This window comes from Morone saxatilis, unplaced genomic scaffold (genome assembly GCF_004916995.1).
Source record: "Morone saxatilis isolate NCDOM2014 unplaced genomic scaffold, NCSU_SB_2.0 Contig19, whole genome shotgun sequence".
Classification (NCBI taxonomy): Eukaryota; Metazoa; Chordata; class Actinopteri; family Moronidae; genus Morone; species Morone saxatilis.
The window spans coordinates 5,379,987-5,400,050 of record NW_023339751.1 but is presented as its reverse complement, the minus strand read 5'-3'; the positions used below and the strand labels follow the sequence as shown (position 1 = coordinate 5,400,050).

The 20,064-nt window shown below is 40.7% G+C and overlaps 1 protein-coding gene across 1 annotated transcript in view; it reads left to right on the top strand.

Moving 5' to 3' along the window:
- disc1 (DISC1 scaffold protein) overlaps positions 1–19,835 on the top strand; it is a gene marked incomplete in the record, with an annotated part of 44,100 nt that extends 24,265 nt beyond the window's left edge. Inside the window, 5 exon segments of the mRNA XM_035663447.1 lie at positions 1,121–1,181; positions 7,963–8,206; positions 10,557–10,601; positions 16,084–16,207; positions 18,207–19,835. Of these exon segments, the coding sequence (XP_035519340.1) occupies positions 1,121–1,181; positions 7,963–8,206; positions 10,557–10,601; positions 16,084–16,207; positions 18,207–18,406 (674 nt within the window).
- Positions 19,836–20,064: the final 229 nt, after the last annotated feature.

Below are 20,064 nucleotides of genomic sequence, written 5' to 3'. Positions count from 1 at the left end.
TGCACCAGGCTAACTGTTTCCCCCTGTTTCCAGTCTATATGCTAAGCTAAGATAACGATTGTAGCTTCATAATTCATGTACAGACATGACAGTGGAATCGACCTTTTTATCTGACTGCATTTCCCAACTATGAAACTATTTCTTTAACCAGTTTAGTTACTGTCCTTTCTTTTTAATAATATATTATTATTTAATAATAATATTTTACAAGTTTAAAAAGTAGCTAGTATTTTTGCGAGAGAATAGTAATAACTAGTCTGAAATAATATACGCTATTGTGTGTTGCAGAGTGTTTCTTTCTTATCTTTTTAATCATTAAATGACCTCTGTGATTTATCTTGTAACCTCTGGGGGTCCTGACCCCCACTGCAGAAGAGTGTGGGAAAGAGCTGTTTCTGACTGGTTGCTGAGTTGTACAGATGTTATGATGAGCAGATATATGAGACCAGCTTTGTGTGTGTGGGTGTGTGTGTGTATTTCAGTGGGGGGAGGAGGAGCGTTATATTGAACCTTATAGCTTGTGTGCACATATATATGCAGCGCAATTTGATATAAGTGCATCCTATTGTGTTCAAAGATCTTCTGCTGCGGGGGGCATATTCTCATGTTTCATACATGAGCTCATTAACGGCACTCAGATTGCCCTCCTCTCCATCCCGACTAACGCTCAGCCAGCCTGCGTCTGCCTCCTCAGGCACAGCTCACTGCTGGCAGAAGGGCTCAGGAAGCAACATAAGCTATCCATCCAACTTCATGCCCCACAGAAAATCTGGCACGATATGAGGACCTATGCCATGATAAAATCCTCTTTTATCCCCAGGCCGTCTCCAATTTTATCCTTTCTTAGAGCAGTGGGAATGATGCTTCCTCAATTGTGTATTTGTCTTAAGAAAGAGCCAGATGGGCCTTTGCACTGAACTGTACTGTTGCAGTTTCTCAGCACAATGCCGTCACCAACTGTGATGACTACTTACCTTTCAGAGCGCATGTACCACAAAGCTAATGACAAGTCAGTTTTAATGGTGTTAGAGCTGGGATTTGTTGCTAGGTTACCCCATCATGGCTAATAAAAGTAGTAAATTAAGTGTAAGTAACAAGCTGTTGTTCCCTCTCCTTACAGAAAGCCGTCTGAAAGAGAACACTGCGAAGTATATCAAGCTACTGGAGGACAGATTGCACAGGTAAGAGTGTTTTGTGCTGTCTCTCTCTTTTAGTGCTGACACGGAGACTCAATATTCCACAGGAGTAAAACCAAACAAAGAGACATGAGCAGAGCAACAGCCTCCAAGGAATTTCCTCTCACCTCTGTTGTCCTCTAACCACAGCACTGTCTCTCCAATACATCACCTCATCCGCCACATCATGCACTCACACCTTTTTTCTTATGCCGTTGTCTCCCAGAGCCCCTTTCTCACATTTCACTCCGTCTCACACCTGCGCAATTTGTCTTCCTCTTCCCACCTTCTCACATATTTTCTGTACCTTTTATTTTTTTATACCTCCACATCAGTTCAGTTTCCACCTTTTTCCTCATCTGTGTAAATCATTTTAGACAAAACAATATCTGTTTCACTGTTTTTATTTACGTCTCGGAGCTCCTAAATCACTGAGGAGAGGACTGTTGTGTTGCGGGTGGTCGCCCAGCGCGCCTGACAGTTACGCAACGGGATTGTGATGTGCTGAGTGGCTGACTTTTCCAAGCAGAGGGTGTGGAACCCAGTCAAGTGTCGGCACCATACGCCTGTTCACGCTTCCTTATGGAGATTAAAGCTCGTCTCGTCAGCACACAGACAGCACCGAGCAGCTGCGATGCAATCGGCTCTTATTCTGCTGCATTTTGGAACCATTTGTGTTTTACAGATGGATGAATAGAGCTGGTAATGTTTTTGTGTACACCATATGAGCTTTGCTTTCCACTCATTGTCTTCGGGCAACAGCACATTATGTTTGTGAGTTGTCCATCCGTCCTGTTCTCATGAACACACTATCTCAGGAACGCCTTGAGGGAATCTCTTCTATTTTGGCACAAATGTCCACTTGCACTTAAGAAAGAAGTGATTAGAATTTGGTGGTCAAAGGTTAAGGTCACTGTGACTTCAGAACACACGTTTTTGGCATACAGTAATTTGCTAATTCACAAAATTGAACATAAATGTCTGTAGATTATTTGCAGCAACATCCCTATTTAAAGCATTGTCTGCTGTCATGGCTAAAAATGTGTTCTGTGAGAATCAGATTTATTGGCCAAGCATGTGAACACATAGAAGGAATTTGACTCTGTTGTTTCTCTCAATGCACTTACACACTTATAGACATACAGCAGAACAAGAACAACAAAGCTTAAGTCAAAATAAATCAATTTTATATATCTCTATATATATCACACACAAAATATTTGTCTCAAGGGGCTTCAACATCCACTATCCTTAGACCCTGGACTCGGATGAGCTCCCATTAATGGGTAAAATAGAAGAAAGCTCCGGAACAAATGTGACAAAATGACATACTGTAAATATACTTGAAGAATGGATCTGGGAGGACAATGAGAAACCCCACGTGTCACCAAACAGACCTGAGCCACACAACCTCCACTCTGTCATCGAGGCCTGGAAGAGGACAGAGCAACAACGAAAGACAGACAGAAAGAGGCAAGATCCAAACATGGATGTAAACTGCATCTTGACTGGTTGGTGGGGGCATACAACTGTGAGGCGCTGGCTTTAAGTGTTCGGAGTTAGAAGGTTAGGCCGCTTGGGCTTAGTTTGAGCCAGGAAAAGCCTACATTGTCAGAGACAGTGTGTGTCTGCTTGACCCCTGTCTCTGTGTGTAGTGTGTGGGGGGGTTAGCTTTCAATGTCGCATCCTTGGAGAGGCAGGGTCACCTCTTTGGATGGGAGCCAGGAGTCAGTCACACAGGGCTGTTTGTTTTTGAAGGATGCACAGGCTGGGGCTCTGCGTGGTCAAAGAGCAACATGGTTGCGATCTCAGTGCCCAGCAGGGAAGCATGCCTCTGCACCTTTTCTGTCAATAGGGCAGATGGCTGCTTTGTGTTTTGTTTTTTTTGATTTTTCAGAGGGAGTTTCAGAGAGAGAGAGTACCTGTCTGTGCCATGTATCTAATGGGGAAATAGGAAAATACAACTTGGAAACTACTAGCTGACTTACTGGAAGAGGAGTCTGTCAGGATACAAAATGGGTAAAAGCACAGCCTGTATATTCACTACAAGGAGGCAGACATAAACAGTAGATGGCGAGCCTTTAAAGCAGCGGTCTCAAACTCTAATTTGGCTGCTTCAGTGTTCAAGTATTACAAGAAAAGCTAAAAATATTTCCATTACTAACATCAGGCTTACAAAAAAATGCAAACAGTAGTTTCTATACATTGTTATATTAACTGTATAAATAACAGCCAAAAGCATCACAGTCACAAAATACCATCCAGAAAACATGAACAGAATTTAATTTTAGTTTTAGTCATACGAATGATCAAAAGCAAAGACTTTTAGTTTGTACTATGGGCTGAGATCCAATAACGCTGGATCAATAGGGTAATTTGTTAGACGCTCCCTGCCTGCCAATTTGTTAACCACAACTGCTTTTTTGTTACTATAAAAATAACTATAAATTAATGCTTGTCCCCTACAACCTCTGCCTGCTGGGTCCTTGGTATCTTTTTGATGGAGCTCCTATGTTTGCTGATCCTATCTTTTTGTTTTACTAATAAATACTTTATTACATGAGTAGCTGATTATATAGATTACATGTATCTAACCATACCACCATTGAAAGAAAAATCACATTAAAGGACACCTTTTTGGGTATTGGGTACTGAAAACTAATTTTCTTGCTCACCTCAGCCTATATTAATAGATTGGCTCACCAGCCTTGGATCAGCTTTCATAACCAGAGGCAGTCCAGATCAAATCACAAGCACATCTTTGGCTTTAGGCGATGACCAGTAGCTTGCTCCAGCTCCACAGTCTGGCACAGTGACACATTTTTGGCTTGATTGAATGGACAGTTGTGCCCACATGCGCATATACACACACAGATACACACCCATCATCCACTGTAAATTTTATCAGTCAGCTCTAATGTACATTACTGTTGATGAAGTGCGGTTGGTGATGGGAGGTGAGGAGCGGAGAAGGGAGGAGGGGAGGAGAGAGGCAGATTAGTACTGGTGAGATGTCTGGTCTCCGTGGAGACGGATGGTGTTGAAAAAACCAATTATCTCTTCCTTGCTAAAGACTAGAACAGGATGTTAGAGCAACGCAGATGCTGTAAGTGTGTCACCAGAACAAAAAACATTTTATTCAGATTAGCAGCACCGCACAGTTGTTTAATACATTATGTAGATGTTTCGTTAGGAAATGCTTCTCGTATTTTTCCTACATTTATGCATTCTTTTGGATTTCATTTATCATATTTAATGGATAAAATGCAACTGGTGTAGAAGTCATTAAAATTCTCAGACAAGACATGTTCTCTTAGTTAAAATTGAGGACACGCTGGGAGCATCTAAGGAGGGAAACTGCATGAAAAAAACCTCTATTATCACGTTTATGTACAAAATCTTGACTGTACATGAGAGAAATGTAAAATGTTTGAAACAAAGGGACTTTAGTTGCTCAGCTGGCTGCTGTCAAAACCTCCCTAGACATCAAGCCACCCACCTTGCAAACAGTTCAGTTCATCCACCATCCATCACACCTCATCCAATAGTCACCACCTTGTATTTCACCATATTATTAGCACCTCTCCTCTGCTGGTGTTATTTGAGATGTTGCTGCATGATTTACCATCATTACCATCTCCTTTCTAAAGTGTGAATTCTCATATTTATGGTTTTAAGGGTCCTAAACATCACAGGCGCTCTTTGTAGGTAAAAGTCGCATTCATTTTATTTTATTTAGGGTAGTCATTTATTGGGGAGTTGGTGCTTACTTAACCCAAACTCATAGCCTGATCTTTAGATAGCCAAAAAAAAAAAAAAAAAACCCAGCTGTGACTGAAGATAGGAGCTGTTTTTCACAGTCTGTCTGTTCTTGGCTGAACATATGGCCTGATGCTGGGTAGAGTTCAGAAAATTGGCCAGACAGTGTGTGAACCCCCAAGAGGTCTAGCAGAACCTACTGGTACCAGCAGCACTGGACCGCTGCTCCTTCTTTCAACAGTTATATTTATAATCCTTCCTCGGTAGCTGTCTGTGCACGTACATATTGCCTTGAGGAGAAAGAGCAGTCCTGTCAGTCAGCAGTCCCACAGGGGGGCTGTGAGACTGTAGAAGGAGTGTGCCTGCCTGTCTCTCCTTCTTATTACTGGGCCAGCAGTAGAGCAGCACACCCACACCCTGCCACTGTTAGATGGCAGGCCGAGCGGCTGCCACCAATTAACCCCCGGACGAGGAGTTCATACCGACGGGCACCATCACAGGGGTGTTTAGGAGCTGACATGTTGTCTGCGTGCATTTTCAGTACACAGAACCATAATGTCGATGCTAGTTGTTTGTAATGAATTGTGGTTGTCATAGAAGGGAAGCTTTTGTGATAGATGAGGCCAGCGTTGACATTTTTAGGGGAATTTATGATTGTACAACACTGATCCCCATAGAGAATGATGAATTACGGGTATGTGTGCAAGTAACATGTGTGCCCACCCATATCTGTGTGTGTGTGTGTGTGCGTGTGTGCATCCCTCTCCACTTCAGAAGAGACAAATAACAATGAAAGGGCTCAGTGGGTGCATCCCCACCATAGCAGAATTCAGAAGCAGCAGCGTTGAGTAGCGAATTGGCGAGGGCAGGGGGGCTGGGCAGAGCAATTTTTCTATTGTCTGTGTGCCAAATGAAGGTTAGAGAACGGCTGAGAGGCGTGCGTTGGCAGGGTACAGAGGTTGGCAGCCTTTTCAGGCAGGAGATGGGCTGGAAAACAAGTGGCATTCAATTTTCAGGGGGCCTCATCACTGAGAGAGAGGAAGGAACAGAGGGAGAGATTAAACAATATTCTCTGGGTGCATTTTGCCTTTGCGTTTGTTTATGTGTGATGGGGTATTTCTCAATTTCACAATTTCTCAAGTCTAACTGCGCAGCAGGGAAGCACTCTCTAGGTGAAAATACTGAATACATTATAGAGGTTTTTATGAAAGTACATTTGTGCTTAGAGTATGAAATTTATTTTTATCATTCTGTGGCAGTCAATGTGAGAATTAGTGTTTGTGACAGAGAATCTCCTCCTGGGTTGGAAATCGGCATGTACGCAGCGACTGAGGACATTTATTCCTTTAAGATGTTTGATGCATCTCATACTGTATGTATAAAACCCAAGTCTTTGTCCTCACATCCTGTCAGCTTTAGTTTGCTCTCTACAGAAGATGGATTCCTGGAAACAAGGCTTGTATTGAGTAGTTAAGTAGAGGCAGATTGTGTTTCTTACTTTGAAGTCTTTATGCTCTTTATTGGAGGTTTTGCATTTTTCTGTGTCTCTTAAACCATGTTAAAGGCAGAATTTCAAGATCAATGGATTTGCTCCCTAAAAGGTCACCTGGGACTACAATTTTTTGGGAATGATTTGTTATCTAAAGGTCACTGAAGGAAAAAGAGGAATAAATATGAATATTTTAAAGGTCAGAGGTCTCCGCTGTGAGTCAGGAGGAGTATTTCATTTGAAGGAAATGGAAAACCTTTTTCTGGCAAGCCCAAAAAGACCTGATACAATAAAATGTCTGGTGTACAGTGAAACACAAACGTTTGCTTTCACACAGTGACCAGCTCAACCTAAATAATGGAACAATGAATAAATACCTCCACAGGTCAGTGACCATACTGCTCATTTTCTGAATAATATACTCAATCACATGTAGCTGCTTTAATTGCTGTCTTCTGTTTTTACACTGGGAGCTTGCATCTGGGATGTCACCAAGGTCAGAGTGAAGAACGATGACTGATTGTGACTCAATGAGTAGATAAACAAAAAGCAATCTTGCCCTTACCCTGAACTCCTGCTCAGTGACCTCAGCAGAGATGAACACATCCAGGCTCTCTCTGCTGCAGCTCTTTGAAGAAAAGGGCAGCCTACCAGGAGGACATTCACTCTCATTACGTTTTGTCAATGGAATTACAATCTTTGAATGATTCATTTCTCCCCTGTCCCTCTTTTGTCAGTGCTTTATTATAGAGATGTTATTAAAGATGTCCTTTGCTGTGCCTGTACAAGTATTGTGCTCAGTTATCATGCAGCAATTATTACCTACGTCTATTTGTACCTATTTTTCCGCAGATTTTGATGTTCTTATATACAGATATTAGTATGATCGTGATGTTTTTTTCACATTATAGGTTTAGAATCTTATAACCATATAAATGGGAATTAAATGTACATGCACAACAAGTATTTTTCTAGTGCATAGTAAAGATGAATAAAAATTGTATTTGGAGAAAATATAATCAACTTAGATAAAAAGGTCAATGGCAGTCTTCTCATAGCATAGCATAGCAATAACTGTAAGCAGAGGGTAACAGCTGCCTGCTTCTCTTTAAAGTTCAAAAATACACCGATCAACACCTCTAAAGGTAATAAATTAATATGTTATATACGTTGTTTAAGTTGTGGTAACGCAAGGGTTTTTCTTGTCTTGTGTCCAAGTGTTGTCCAAACAAAACGTGACTATACAAATTAATATATACTAATATATTTACTTCTTTGTAGTATGGTTAAGAGTATCATATCACCATCATCATCATGTTTAAAACAGCTACATGGAATTTTGTGTTGATTCTGGACAAAAGCTGTGATGTTTCTGCCGGCTCGTTTCACTAATTTCAAGGGGAAACCAACAAAATCTGACCCAGTGGCAGGCATTAAGAATACCTAGATTTTTTTCCTAATATTTATCATATCATATATCACATCGCATTGTATAATATGGTATGTTATGGTAACACACTGGCCTGCTCCTCTCTGTAGCTGTGGCTGTCCAGGCCTGGAGCGGATCTGGGAAGCCGACCTGGAAGCATGTCAGCTTTTCTTGCGTGGCCTCCAGTTGCGGACTCCCAGCTGCAGTGGAGCAGACATTGAAGACCCCCCGACTGCAGCAGTTTATCTTCCAACCCAGCTGTGCACAAAAGAAGAAGAAGATTGCGCCATGCTGACTGCGTTAGGAGGGCGCTGGTGTCCTGAGGCCAACTTACAGAACTCAGAGTTCACTAAGGTAACACAACAGCAGCTTGTTAACAACACACAATGTATTATTCATTTAAACGCCTATGCATTCATGCTTGACAGCTTGATGGGTGCAGACTGAGATTCAGAGTGTCTTGAATATAAAAAATGTCCTCCCTTTCAATTGCTGAAGTCTCATATTTTCTACACAAAACCCACTTTTTCAGATTGACTTTTCTTTTTTTTATTAATGTGGTGTCAACATGACCTCAAATAAGTTGTTCCTGCTCGGTCAGCTTTACCACTTGACTGGAGAGAGACATTTTTAGTCCGTACATTCAGCTGTTGTCACTAGTATAAAAGACCGTCGACTACAGTTAGATGAGCAGCAATCTATTAGCACGTTTGCTCGAAGGTATTTTATAAATGAGGAAAATGTGGGCGTGAGGGAGGCAACCATTTGGAAATATTTTAGCCTCCTTAAAGAGTGTCATTCTACGCAGTGCAGATTTCAGAGTCTGTTTCAGCACGATTACATGCATTTAGTGGGAATGCATGTGTGTGTGTGTCTGTGTCTGTGTGTGTCTGTGTCTGTGTGTGTGTGTGTCTGTGTGTGTGTGTGTTTGTGTGAGCGCTCAGTGCTGGTCTGTCCCACAGTGAATTGAGGTCCACTGCCTCAGGGCAGAGTCCGACTCATTCTCTCCTCTTCTCACACTTTCCTCCACCCACGTATCCTAACAGACTCGTCTGAGATAGGAACAAAGCCAACAGAACCAGCATTAATAAAAAAAATAGCACACTTGCCAGACATGTTTTTATGAGACTATATGTTGTTAGTTTGGCTCACAGCTTGTGATTTAACATGTTTTTCAACAATATTTGATACTTTAAATTTCCAATTTGCTTATTTCAGTATGAATTTAATGGACTGTTTCCATAAGGAAATATTTTTCAGGGATCTTCACTGGTGCTGTTGGCGTAGTTTCCACTTGCATGTATTAAAACCTGAAGCTTGAAGTCATGTTTAATAACTCCTTCTGTTGCACCCTCTTTACCCTCTCTCACAGTCTGTACAACCATAAATATACACCTTGCATTGATGTCTTCTTTCCCTGCCCTGCCTGACCGCATTTTACAAACTGCATGGATCTATTTTCTGCTTTCCCTTTGTTTCTCTCTGCTTTTCTTTCTCCTCCTGAAGCCTGGCCCCTCCTAACATTTCTCCAAGAACTAAAAGGTGAGACAGCCAATCATTCCTCTCTTTTGTCTCTGTCCTGTACACTATTTTCTGTGTCCTCCAAGTCAGGAACACTGGATGTAGCAAAATGTCCTCTGAATTCAGCCTGGGTAGTATAAATCCTTGAATGTTTCCGAACATCAGTACACAGATTCTTAATTTAGAATATTTGGAAATGAGTCACAATTTTGCTTCAAATTAATTTGCACAGAACACAACAAAAATTATCTATGACGTTCATGGACAGAGAGGCTGCAATGAAAGCACATTGATGCTCCCAACTAACCAGCTAACATGTTTTTCATAAGAACACCTTGTAATCTCTTATCAAAGAGAAGCTTCGCAGCACATTCAGTTGCAGCTCTGGCTCTTTCTCAAGGGAAGCAAACACCATAGAAAAATATGAGACTTATTTTACTGTTATTCTTATATTTCAGCCATCTAATATATTTTATTATCTTAATATACTTCACTTTTCTGAAGATTGAAGGACCCACATATCAAAAAACGTACTTTAAATTGGAGTTGGTAGATATGAGTGTTGTCATCTCAAGGCAAAGGGACAACAGAAGAGTATTTTATCAGCTGGATGCCAGAAAACCTTTGCAAGCTGTACCTAGAAAACCTCATGTGACAGATTATATGTTGCTGTCAGATGGGTGTAATTGGAAAGAGCAGAGACAGTCTGGTTTGTGTGACTGCTTGTAGCATATTAACAATCTGATCTCAGATACATTAGTTATAGATGGTCAGCTGTGTTTACTGGAGAGCAGAGCGATGAAGGCTGTTACACATTTTTTAATTAAAAATAATCATTAAACCTTGCTGATTATTATTTGTTGTTAGTCTGCCTCCTTATGTACTTACCCTAAAGCCACAAACAATATGTTAGCGTCCAATAGGTACAGTAATTATTACCTCCTTCCTTAGTGAAGAATGTACAATTACACACTTTGAATACTAACAAAGGAAACCTGCAGTACAGATGAGGCGGTTAATCTATTTTCTCCTTGTCAGTTTTGGTGATGAATAATTATAACCTCCTCTCATTATGATGATGCTGCATACATACAGTACACAGCCAACATAATTGCTTTTTTAATAATTCATGAGCAGGTTTATGACTGTGTGGCCTCAACAAACCTTTCCCTTTCTGTTGCAGAAACTGGAGGAGTTTTTGTTCTGCATGGAGGATAATCACCCAGAGGTTGGTAATGCTAACACTGTCACTGTACGTTTGAATGTTATCAGTGTAATTAAAGTGTCAGTTACGTTGACGCTGGGTTTACTGGGACACATAAGAATCAATTAGTTGACCGTAACTTAAACATGACCTCTGTCGCCTTTCCGACTGTCCGATCAATACTGATTTACATGAGAAGCCTTGGCTGGTGCCTTTTTACTCGGCCTTTATTAATGCATGGAGAGAGTTTTGCTGAACATGTATTCTCCTTTCAGCACCTTCCTGCTTTAAATTCATACATTTATACTCTTTCACACCTGGTAGACAAACAGTAAAAAGGGCACCAGAACCAGAATAAACTGATGTGTCTGACAGTGGTGTATGCATGTCTACCAAATGCTCTAATAAATATAGAAATAGTTAGTAATTTAGCACCTAAAAGAATTACTGCAATATCTCAGCGTAATGTCCGGCATGGTTGTCATTGGGATTTCTCCATATGTTGAAGCAATGTGCTGCAACGTTTGGAAGGTGGTGCCTCTCCAAAACCAAAAATACAAGAGCAAAATTGTAAAGAGTTAATTTAACAGTGTGTTTATCTCTTCTAATGTAAGCTGTATATGTTAGGATGTCAGGCTAATTAGCTTACTACCGGCAATAGTAACTTAACCAAGCGATACTTCCAATGCTGCTCCAGCAACCCCAGAAACTCATTATCTGAGATAGTGTTTGTCCAACTCATCACTTCCCCAAATCTTTTTTCTACTGTGATGTTAAATATGAGGGTGACCCTATTTTTGTTGTATTTTTGGGGGCTTTTTATAGCCTTTAATTGATAGAGACAGCCGAACCCTGGGCCGCTGCAGAAAGGACTCGGTACATGGGACACCAGCTCTACCAACTGAGCTAACCGGGCGAAATTAGCTAATTACGGTGAAAACTTGCTTATAAGCTAAGTCAGACAGGGTTATATTAGTCTGATCCTGCATTTTTCCTTGTTATACTTATAATACTAGGGCTAACTAGTTACTGCAATACAATAGGACACTTTTTTAGGTGTCAGCTTACTGATAAAGATGCTAACTTTTTGCCCGGGACATGTATCTTTAGCATCAGTCTTTTAGCACAATATCATGTATGTTAATATTTGAGACCCTTTTATAGGATTTGTGTTTTAAATTAAATTACCTGAAAACCTTGTAAGGTCAGTTGGAGACAGCGTTTTAAGCCAACTCATGGAGCTTTATTATTTAGCTACAGTACAGCCAATACAAGTTGTCATTTCAGCTGGATGCTGGCTAGAAATTAGACGCCTGCTTTTGTCCATCTCTGAGTGTAATCAATGACCCATTGTCCAACAAAAATAACCAGGAATTTTAATGGAAAATGTGCCATTATTATAAACTTCAGTGCCTTTGTGAGGATTTAAAACCCGACAGGCGACAACAGTTACTAAGACAGGAATGGCCAATTTATGCTCATGCACAAGGTGTGTAGGGCAGTGACTTGAAAACTAGCTGACATAAAATGCCTCAATCACAATAAAGTATGATGTATCACGCAGTCAGATGATATGATGGCTGTTAACTGATATTGTGTCTTTGTCTTGATGGTGTTGTGATGACAATGGAGGAGCTGGATTCATCTGACCTCTTTCTCCTTTCCATAATGACTTTAAGTAAATGATTTCCACTTAGCTGCTGCCATGCTGCTGCCCTGCTGCCACAATGGAGATTGATTGGTGTGTGCATGTGCGCAAGTGTGTGTTTAAGCACTATTCTTTTTTCTTCTAATCTTCTACTAATTGTTCTTTTATCCTCTCAAGGTCCTTACATCCCCCTCTTCATACTGACCCACTGTACCGAACAAGAATAGAGACATTATTAATTTGAAATGTTGACGGCTTTTGATTAGCTTTGTTAATCAGGTAGTTTTTGTTTACACCAGCCTTGTGAGAATCAAGAGATGAGTGCTTTGTCACAATTCCTTATTGCATGCTAATTGTACACAGTAGCTATTATATACTTATTGTGACTTATTGTATACAGTTAGTGTACAAGAAATATATGCACGTTTCCATTTTGTATAAGCAGGATATTAAACAGCGTGTACAGACATCAATCAAGCAATGTATGAATATCAATCAAACTGTGACTCATACCCCAAATTAAATTTAACCAAACCACTATTTGAAGATTTTTCAAAGACTTAATATATATTGTTTAAGCAACATTATTTAAGAACTGGTATTTTTGCAATTTGATGCCCATAGTATAATTCATATATATCATAAATATGAACAGCTGTACACGTGTACATTATTTTGCTTACACAGCCAAACATTAAGCAAGTGCAACAACACTGGACATAGCAATAGCCATCTAATGATGTCCACAGTGGCTGTCGAGCCTGGTCACCTTTCCCACTTGCCCGGCTCGCTCTGTGCTATCGCACAGCACGCCACGGTCCGGCCTAGGTGTTCGAGGCTAGAACTAGCCTATCGACAGATAACTTGCAATTAGCTGCAGTGCCTCACTTTAGTAACAACCAAAGCTTTCTGTCCTGGAAGAGATCAGAAGGAAAACCAGAAAACATTTTCTCTATAACATATGACCCAGTTTCACTAAAATCAGTGACTGGTGATGCGTGGCTTGCTGCCGTAAAGTGCGAGAGCAGGCCTACGGGGTGCTGAGTGGAAATGACAGAGGCACCATTCACCTTATTACTGTGGACAATTGTGTATTGTGGGAGAGAAGTGTGCACCAACAACACACTCAATAACTGAAGCTATATCCAAATTCCACTTAACACTTGAATAGTGACTAAATTAAGTACTCAAAACTGTCATTATGCCGTTTGATTTTTGAGAGAGAAAACTGTTGATTTTTGAGAGTGCAGTTGATGGGCAGTATTGACACAATGAAATGAAAAAGATTCAAATAAATTGTGATTGTTGGTGAGATTTAAAAAAAGCATTGGATCAAACAATTAAATGTTTGAAAAAGAAAAGTTTGCTTCCTTTCTGTGAAGTTTAATCGTCAGTGACATTTCAGAGTCGCAGTTTGATTGATGTCTTAAGTTGCACATATTATATCATTGCCTGAGTGGCCAGAGCGCAGGATGAAGAGAGGCGGACTCTGTGTTGATGTTAATGGTGCTCTGTGCTTAAATGTAGTCAAAGTGGATGGACAGTGTTTCTTTTTATGTGCAGATGAAACCATATAATCATCATTATGTTGTTACTGCTGTAATTAGTATGTAGTATGGAACTGGGAAACAGCCACTGACCAACGCCTCATACTGTCTCTGCACATATTTTTAGATGATCTTGGAAAGTGACAGTATTTCTAAGTGTGGACCCATTGACTTACTAACAAGGCATTAGCGATAACAAAGACACTAGTTCATCATCAGCTAGTTAATATCCTTTTGAGTTTAAAATGAATTCACCTACTTTATTGTTTGTAAAAGCAATTATGACCTTGAGTGTAATACCAGTGCAATATTATTGCTTTATATTGCCCGCTCGGCACAAAGTGTCGGGCCTAACAGCACCCATGGGGACACGCGCAATAACCTGCTGCTTCTCACTCATTATTGTTTAAATAACCATACCAGTGCATACATGAGTCTGGATATTGCATTTCTAAATAATTTGCTCAAGTTCATGCTTCTGCAGTCTGCTTTGTTTACTTGTGGTCTAATAACATTAGCACTAATGTACATCAGGAATCAACACGCCAATACATGCGTGCCTGGGATTCTATTATACAAATTGACATGTTGTTGAAATCTCATTTCGCATGTTTTCTTGTTTGTAAAAGGCAGAGGTAGCACAGAAGTCATTTGTATTGTTTTGATCGCCACCAGGAGCTAAATAAAAGCTTCTGAATAGTCTTAACAGTTTCTTAAAAGGTTTTCTCTACAAAGTTGCTAACAGCAACAGTGTCACGGTGAGCTTTTGTTTTCAACCCTGTGGTTGTATTGACTTTACAAATGCTGACTGGAGGCTGTAAAGTATAGAATCAATCAGTTACACAAACACAGGGCTCTTATCTGCAAAAGAAGGCCCTAAGCTTGACAAACAAACAGCTCAGTGAATCTATAGGTTGACTGTCTACTGTCTTGTTACTGGGATTCCCAGCCCCACATAAGTTGTCGCCAGAGGACAGACACGTGATAGTGACTGTTTGTTCATTTAAGTGCCCCATACACAAACACAAGATGTTTTCTTTAAATATTTTGTCCTGTGGGTTGTTCTGAGTTTAAGTCTTACTTAATTCCATAATTGCATCAAGGATGACTTGTACACACCGTCGCGCCTCTGGCTCATTGTTGTTATACACTTCTTTTGGGGTATTACATCATCCAGAGAAGTAGTGCTATTCCAGGACAGAGACCAGAGACATGACTTTCAAGTGATTGTTCTGACACCTCTGAGCTGCAGGGAGTTGATATTTCCTACCTGCAGCTATGAGTCAGATTAGACTTTCTATGTGTTGTTTGACGAGAACACTGGGTCTGTGTGCATGTGCGTGTGTCTATTTGCTTGAAGTGCTCCTGTGTACTCTCCTGCGTGTGTTTGTGTTCTCTATGCTTGATAAGTGTGAAGAAACTAGGACACGATGTCTGCAAAGGGGCCTGTTCTAATTATGGCCAGCTCTGCTCTCTGAATGCTCTGCCCTACTGCACTCTGCTCCCCCACCAACCTGACATCCCCATCACCCTCCAACACACACTCAGGCCTTACAGCATCCTCAGGTGATCTGCAGATCAATGCTGTGCACACAGGCCCTCTGGTGTGTATTGTGTACATTATGACCCTGGTGCTTTACCAAACAAAGATTTTGGCAGCCTTGTATTCTTTCTGTCTGGCCTGCTTTTCTCCACTTCAGACTTCTATCTGGTTGAAACGGTGTCAACGATGTAGTGTGAAAGAGATTAACTCTGGAAATGCTCCATGTTGAGCTCTGACTCATGGTTATAAGAGCACATATGTAATCAATTAAACCAATTAAAACGAAGATTAAAGACAGAATGAAACAACTCAAGTCAGGCAGTGTTGTATAATGCTTTCAGAAAAGCAATCATTTAAATTAGACGTCTATACACTAACTTTAATAAATCATATATTCATTTATATATATATTCAATTGAAATATTATAACATATACTCACTAGTCTTAGGTGTTAAAGTGGTTTAATATGTCAATATCTACTTTATTTGTTTGATGGTATATATAAAACAAACACAGCACATGACACAATAAGGCTACAGGTGTTCACTCTGTAGCACCATTCAACATTCACTTATTGTAAGCATAAGTGTGTTATGGTTTTAATTATTGTCTTATGAGAAGACATGGGTTATAACACAATATTTTACTGCATGGATCTACCTGTGTATTTATGGTGATTAATGAACCATATATTTGAACCATTGCAGCTTCACTTGTTGATCATTTCCATACCAATCATTTCATCCCTTGTTTCCTTTTCCTGCCAGGATGGGTGCAGCGAGGCTGAGGCTGCCGACCTGACCGAGCGCTGCGAGCTGATCAGTGACAGACTAATGACCTTGGAAGATGAATTGCAGACGGCCATACTGAACCGGGATCAGGCCCTCACTCATATCCTTTCACTGCACTCTAAATGTATACCACATCATATAAACTATACTATCTGGGTCTGTTTCTGCCTTCGTCCATCCATCTTAAGGACCCAGTTTTCCTCGAATGCCTTCCAACTCTCAAAAGTACCCATCCAAACTACCTTTAGGCTGACTGATGTTCTGTGACTTTACCTTTCGAGAAAAAAAATTCAACCTGCTTTATCTGACATTATGGGTCCATTCAGGGAGGGAATTGAAGATAAACTGGGATCAGAGGATTTTTCTTGACAGGCTGGACGTGCCAACTGGAAAATGAAAATGGTAAAAGTCCAAGCGAGGTTATTAGAGGGTCCTTGATGTGGGCTGCCAGTCACCACAGGCTGAGATTAAAGTCGGCCGACAGGGGCAGCGCCGCAACAGATAGAGCAATGTCACTGTAATGACTGCGCTCCTGTCATATCCTAATGTCCATGCTCCTGCTGACCCTCCCCTCCCCTCAGTCGCCCCTTCCTCCCCTCCCCTCCCCTCCTCCGTCTGCCCACTTCCACTTGCTGGTATCTGGCTGGGAGGAAATTACAATATCCATGATAATGACTCAAATGAAACTGTTGAAGCTGATTACAGGTCACAATACATCATTTTCCGCGCTAATTAGAAAGCTGATTGGAAATAGATTAGTGTGTTTTTCTCGCTCCACTTTTCCCCTCTACACTGTGCGCTTATTAAGACAGATAGAAAAGGCAATACTTCAGCACGGGGTTGAAGAAAATTTGCCACCTAACCTGCTGTTTATCTATTTATTTATTTATTTATTTATTTATTTAGTGTCACGCCTCATTTCTCTTCTTTGAACACGAGCTGCCAGAAATACTTTCCTAATCTGATGAAGATGTTTATTTAGTTTTATTTATTTACAGTGCATCCTTCATTCTCGGTTGAAGTGGGGCCGGACTGTTTTCACATCTGATTAGAGATTCACGTCCCCCGCTGTGCTGTCAGGGGTCAGTGTGGGTTCCGTCGCTCTTTGCATGATATCGATGCAGCCTGGCAGTCGGAGATAGACACAGATTGGCCCGCCTCTCTCCACCTTTCTGTTTTTGTGTCCTTACACGTCATTCATTCCCAGCCTTTTGAAGTCGATGCACTCATGCAAAAGCATCGTGGACACTTGAGGACACTGAAGATGCAGGACAATATTATTGTTGGGTTGCAGAAATTGAAACTCGGGATGGTGCTGCTGTTGCTATAGTGATGGGAAGATCAGACCTTCAGTCTCTAGGGGTCTTAATTGAGTCCCTGCTCTCAATACAGGGAGGTGGAATGGATGACCACAGACACTGGAATTTAAAAAAAAAGAGTTGAATAGGCAAAATGTTGTCAGTCTCTGTGGTTTGTCTTGAAGGCCTCCAACATAATTCTGATCATCCCATTTGGACCTTGCCTTAAAAGTTTCGTCGAACCTTCTGCAGTATTCATGAAAAGCTCTTTAACGGCTGGTTAATTATGAATGAGGACAATCTGTGTCCATTCAGACAGTAAAACGAGCCATCAGGACCCATCTGCCATCAAAGCCATCCCTTTGATTTGCCACTTAAGCCGGACACTCACACGATTAATTTGAGTTTCTAAGCAGGTTAAACAATCCCCCCACTGATGACAGCCTCTATCCCATTTCATTGCTGGTTTATGAATAATTTAGCTTGGCAGCCTGTTTGCTTGGGTCCCCACACTGCCACCCAGCTTCACAGACAAGATGACCTCATGAATACTGAATTGGATGGGGTTAAATTGGGTATGACTTGATGATCTGTCCCAGTAATCCGTTTGGGGGCCAAATCGGAGATTGATGGCTTCATCAGGTTATGGCTGTCCACTGTTGTTACCATTAACCATCGAGGGCCACAAGTGTCACATTTGCCCTAATATTTGCCTGCTGGCATGCTCTTTTATTTACACATTAATGTCCGACTCTCAGTTTGTGTCCACAGCATCGTAGTCTTCCTTAACTCACACTGCACAGTCGTTGGAGAAGGAGGTTCAGGAAGTCAAAACCACTCTACAAACCATGCTCGCACAGCTCAAAGAGGAAGAAGAGGAGGAAGAGGAAATGAGTGAGTTACAGGATGATGACCTTATGAAAAATGAGACTGAGGAAGAAGAAGAAGAGGAAGAGGAGGAAGAAGAGGACCAGTACTTCAGTGACAGCTGGGGCATTTGAAATGGATGCTAGTAGTGTTTTATGACCACTCACACAGACCGGCTCTCTGAGAGCCTGACCTCAGATTTGCAGTAGGAGTGACCCCATATCCATTTACTGTAAAGCCTCACTCAAAGGGCTTTGCAACCAGCCTCTGTGGTACTGCTGAAAGTTTCCAGTACAAAGCCTTAGAAAGTCTGTGTAACATTTTATATATCCACAACTGGGAAAACATATGAAGGATTTTGATATGAATGCAAAATATAAGACACTTTAATGCAAATTGTACAAGTTCCTCAAATCTTGCCAGCTGAAGGTTAACCAGGTAAAAAGTGCCTTAGGCCACAAAGCCGAAATACTGATTATTTTTTCAATGAAGATGTTTTCGGATGCAGGTTTTTTATGTCATGTCTTACTAGTGCTGAGCAATCAAGTGAAATTTAGTTTTTTTGTGATTATTTGGTTATTTGAGGGGTTTCAGTTCAGATTTGTGGCCATTTGCAAACCGCAAAGTCTGCAGAGTCTCAGAAGTAAGAAATGATCAGCCTTAAAGCCAACTTGTGCCCACAAGTAAAAGTTAATGAATTATGGTAAATGGTAAAACATATGTAACAGTAGAAAAAGAGGAGTTAACAGACTCAGTAATGTCTGCTTGGATTAGCTAACATTAGTTTGCTGTAATGGGGAGCACCAAAATCCGAGAGTGTATTGAATTTATTAAGGGTGTTATTTATTCTTCCAGTCTCACTTTAAAATTAATGACAAAAACAGTAAGATAGCAAGCCTGAAATCAAACTGAAGTCGAAAAATCACCAATCGCTCACGGCAGCCACCTGTTTGAATTTTGACCGAGGACCAAATGGACAATCCAAACATCTTTTACTGGTAACAGTCTTGCACATAAACTAAAACGTATGCTTCATTTTTAGGTCAACTAGCCACTTTTGTGTGTGTTTTTTTGTACGATTGGACTTCAGTTACGTGTAATTTTGTCCATGAAATAACTCATTCGTGGTGCTACAGAATGTGAGCTAACTTGAACACTTTATTCTTTTCTTTGTGTGGAAAATGCAATATTTAGATTTTATTTCCCTCCCTGTCTTAAAGCAGTGTATGCTTGTAGAGATGCTCTGTATTTTAAAATACATGTTTCTTATGCATGTAGGAAATATTGAAGGATAAAACATCAGTGGACTCATAAGATATTTGCAACTGCTGTCTGTTTTGTTTGTTTGCCACTGATTACGTGTTGTTTTAATTTTATTTTATCAGAATATTCTTGTTCATTCCACTGGTTGTCACTTGACTTTTTTGTTTGCCAGAAACATTTTTTGTACTTTCACCTATTAATCAGTTTTTAATTTACTGTGCAGCTTGAACTTGCTGTATCATATTTTATATTTATTCCTTGCAGCATCTCACTAATTACAGCATGTACCATAAAGTCTAATGTTGTGTCCTGCTGTTTTCTTCTTGTATTGAGTTACAACCCCTCTGGTGATTTTCCCTCATATAAGATGTGCGGGCATGCTGCCAGGCAAGTGAGGGTAGTAGTGACATGTAGGAGATATCAATACGGTAATAAAGGTCCTCTAGTGAGGTCTTTAGGGGATACATGGACTTCTATTGTTATCTCGCCTCAGCAGCGGCAGTGTGGCTAATTGGGATGCAGCCTCACA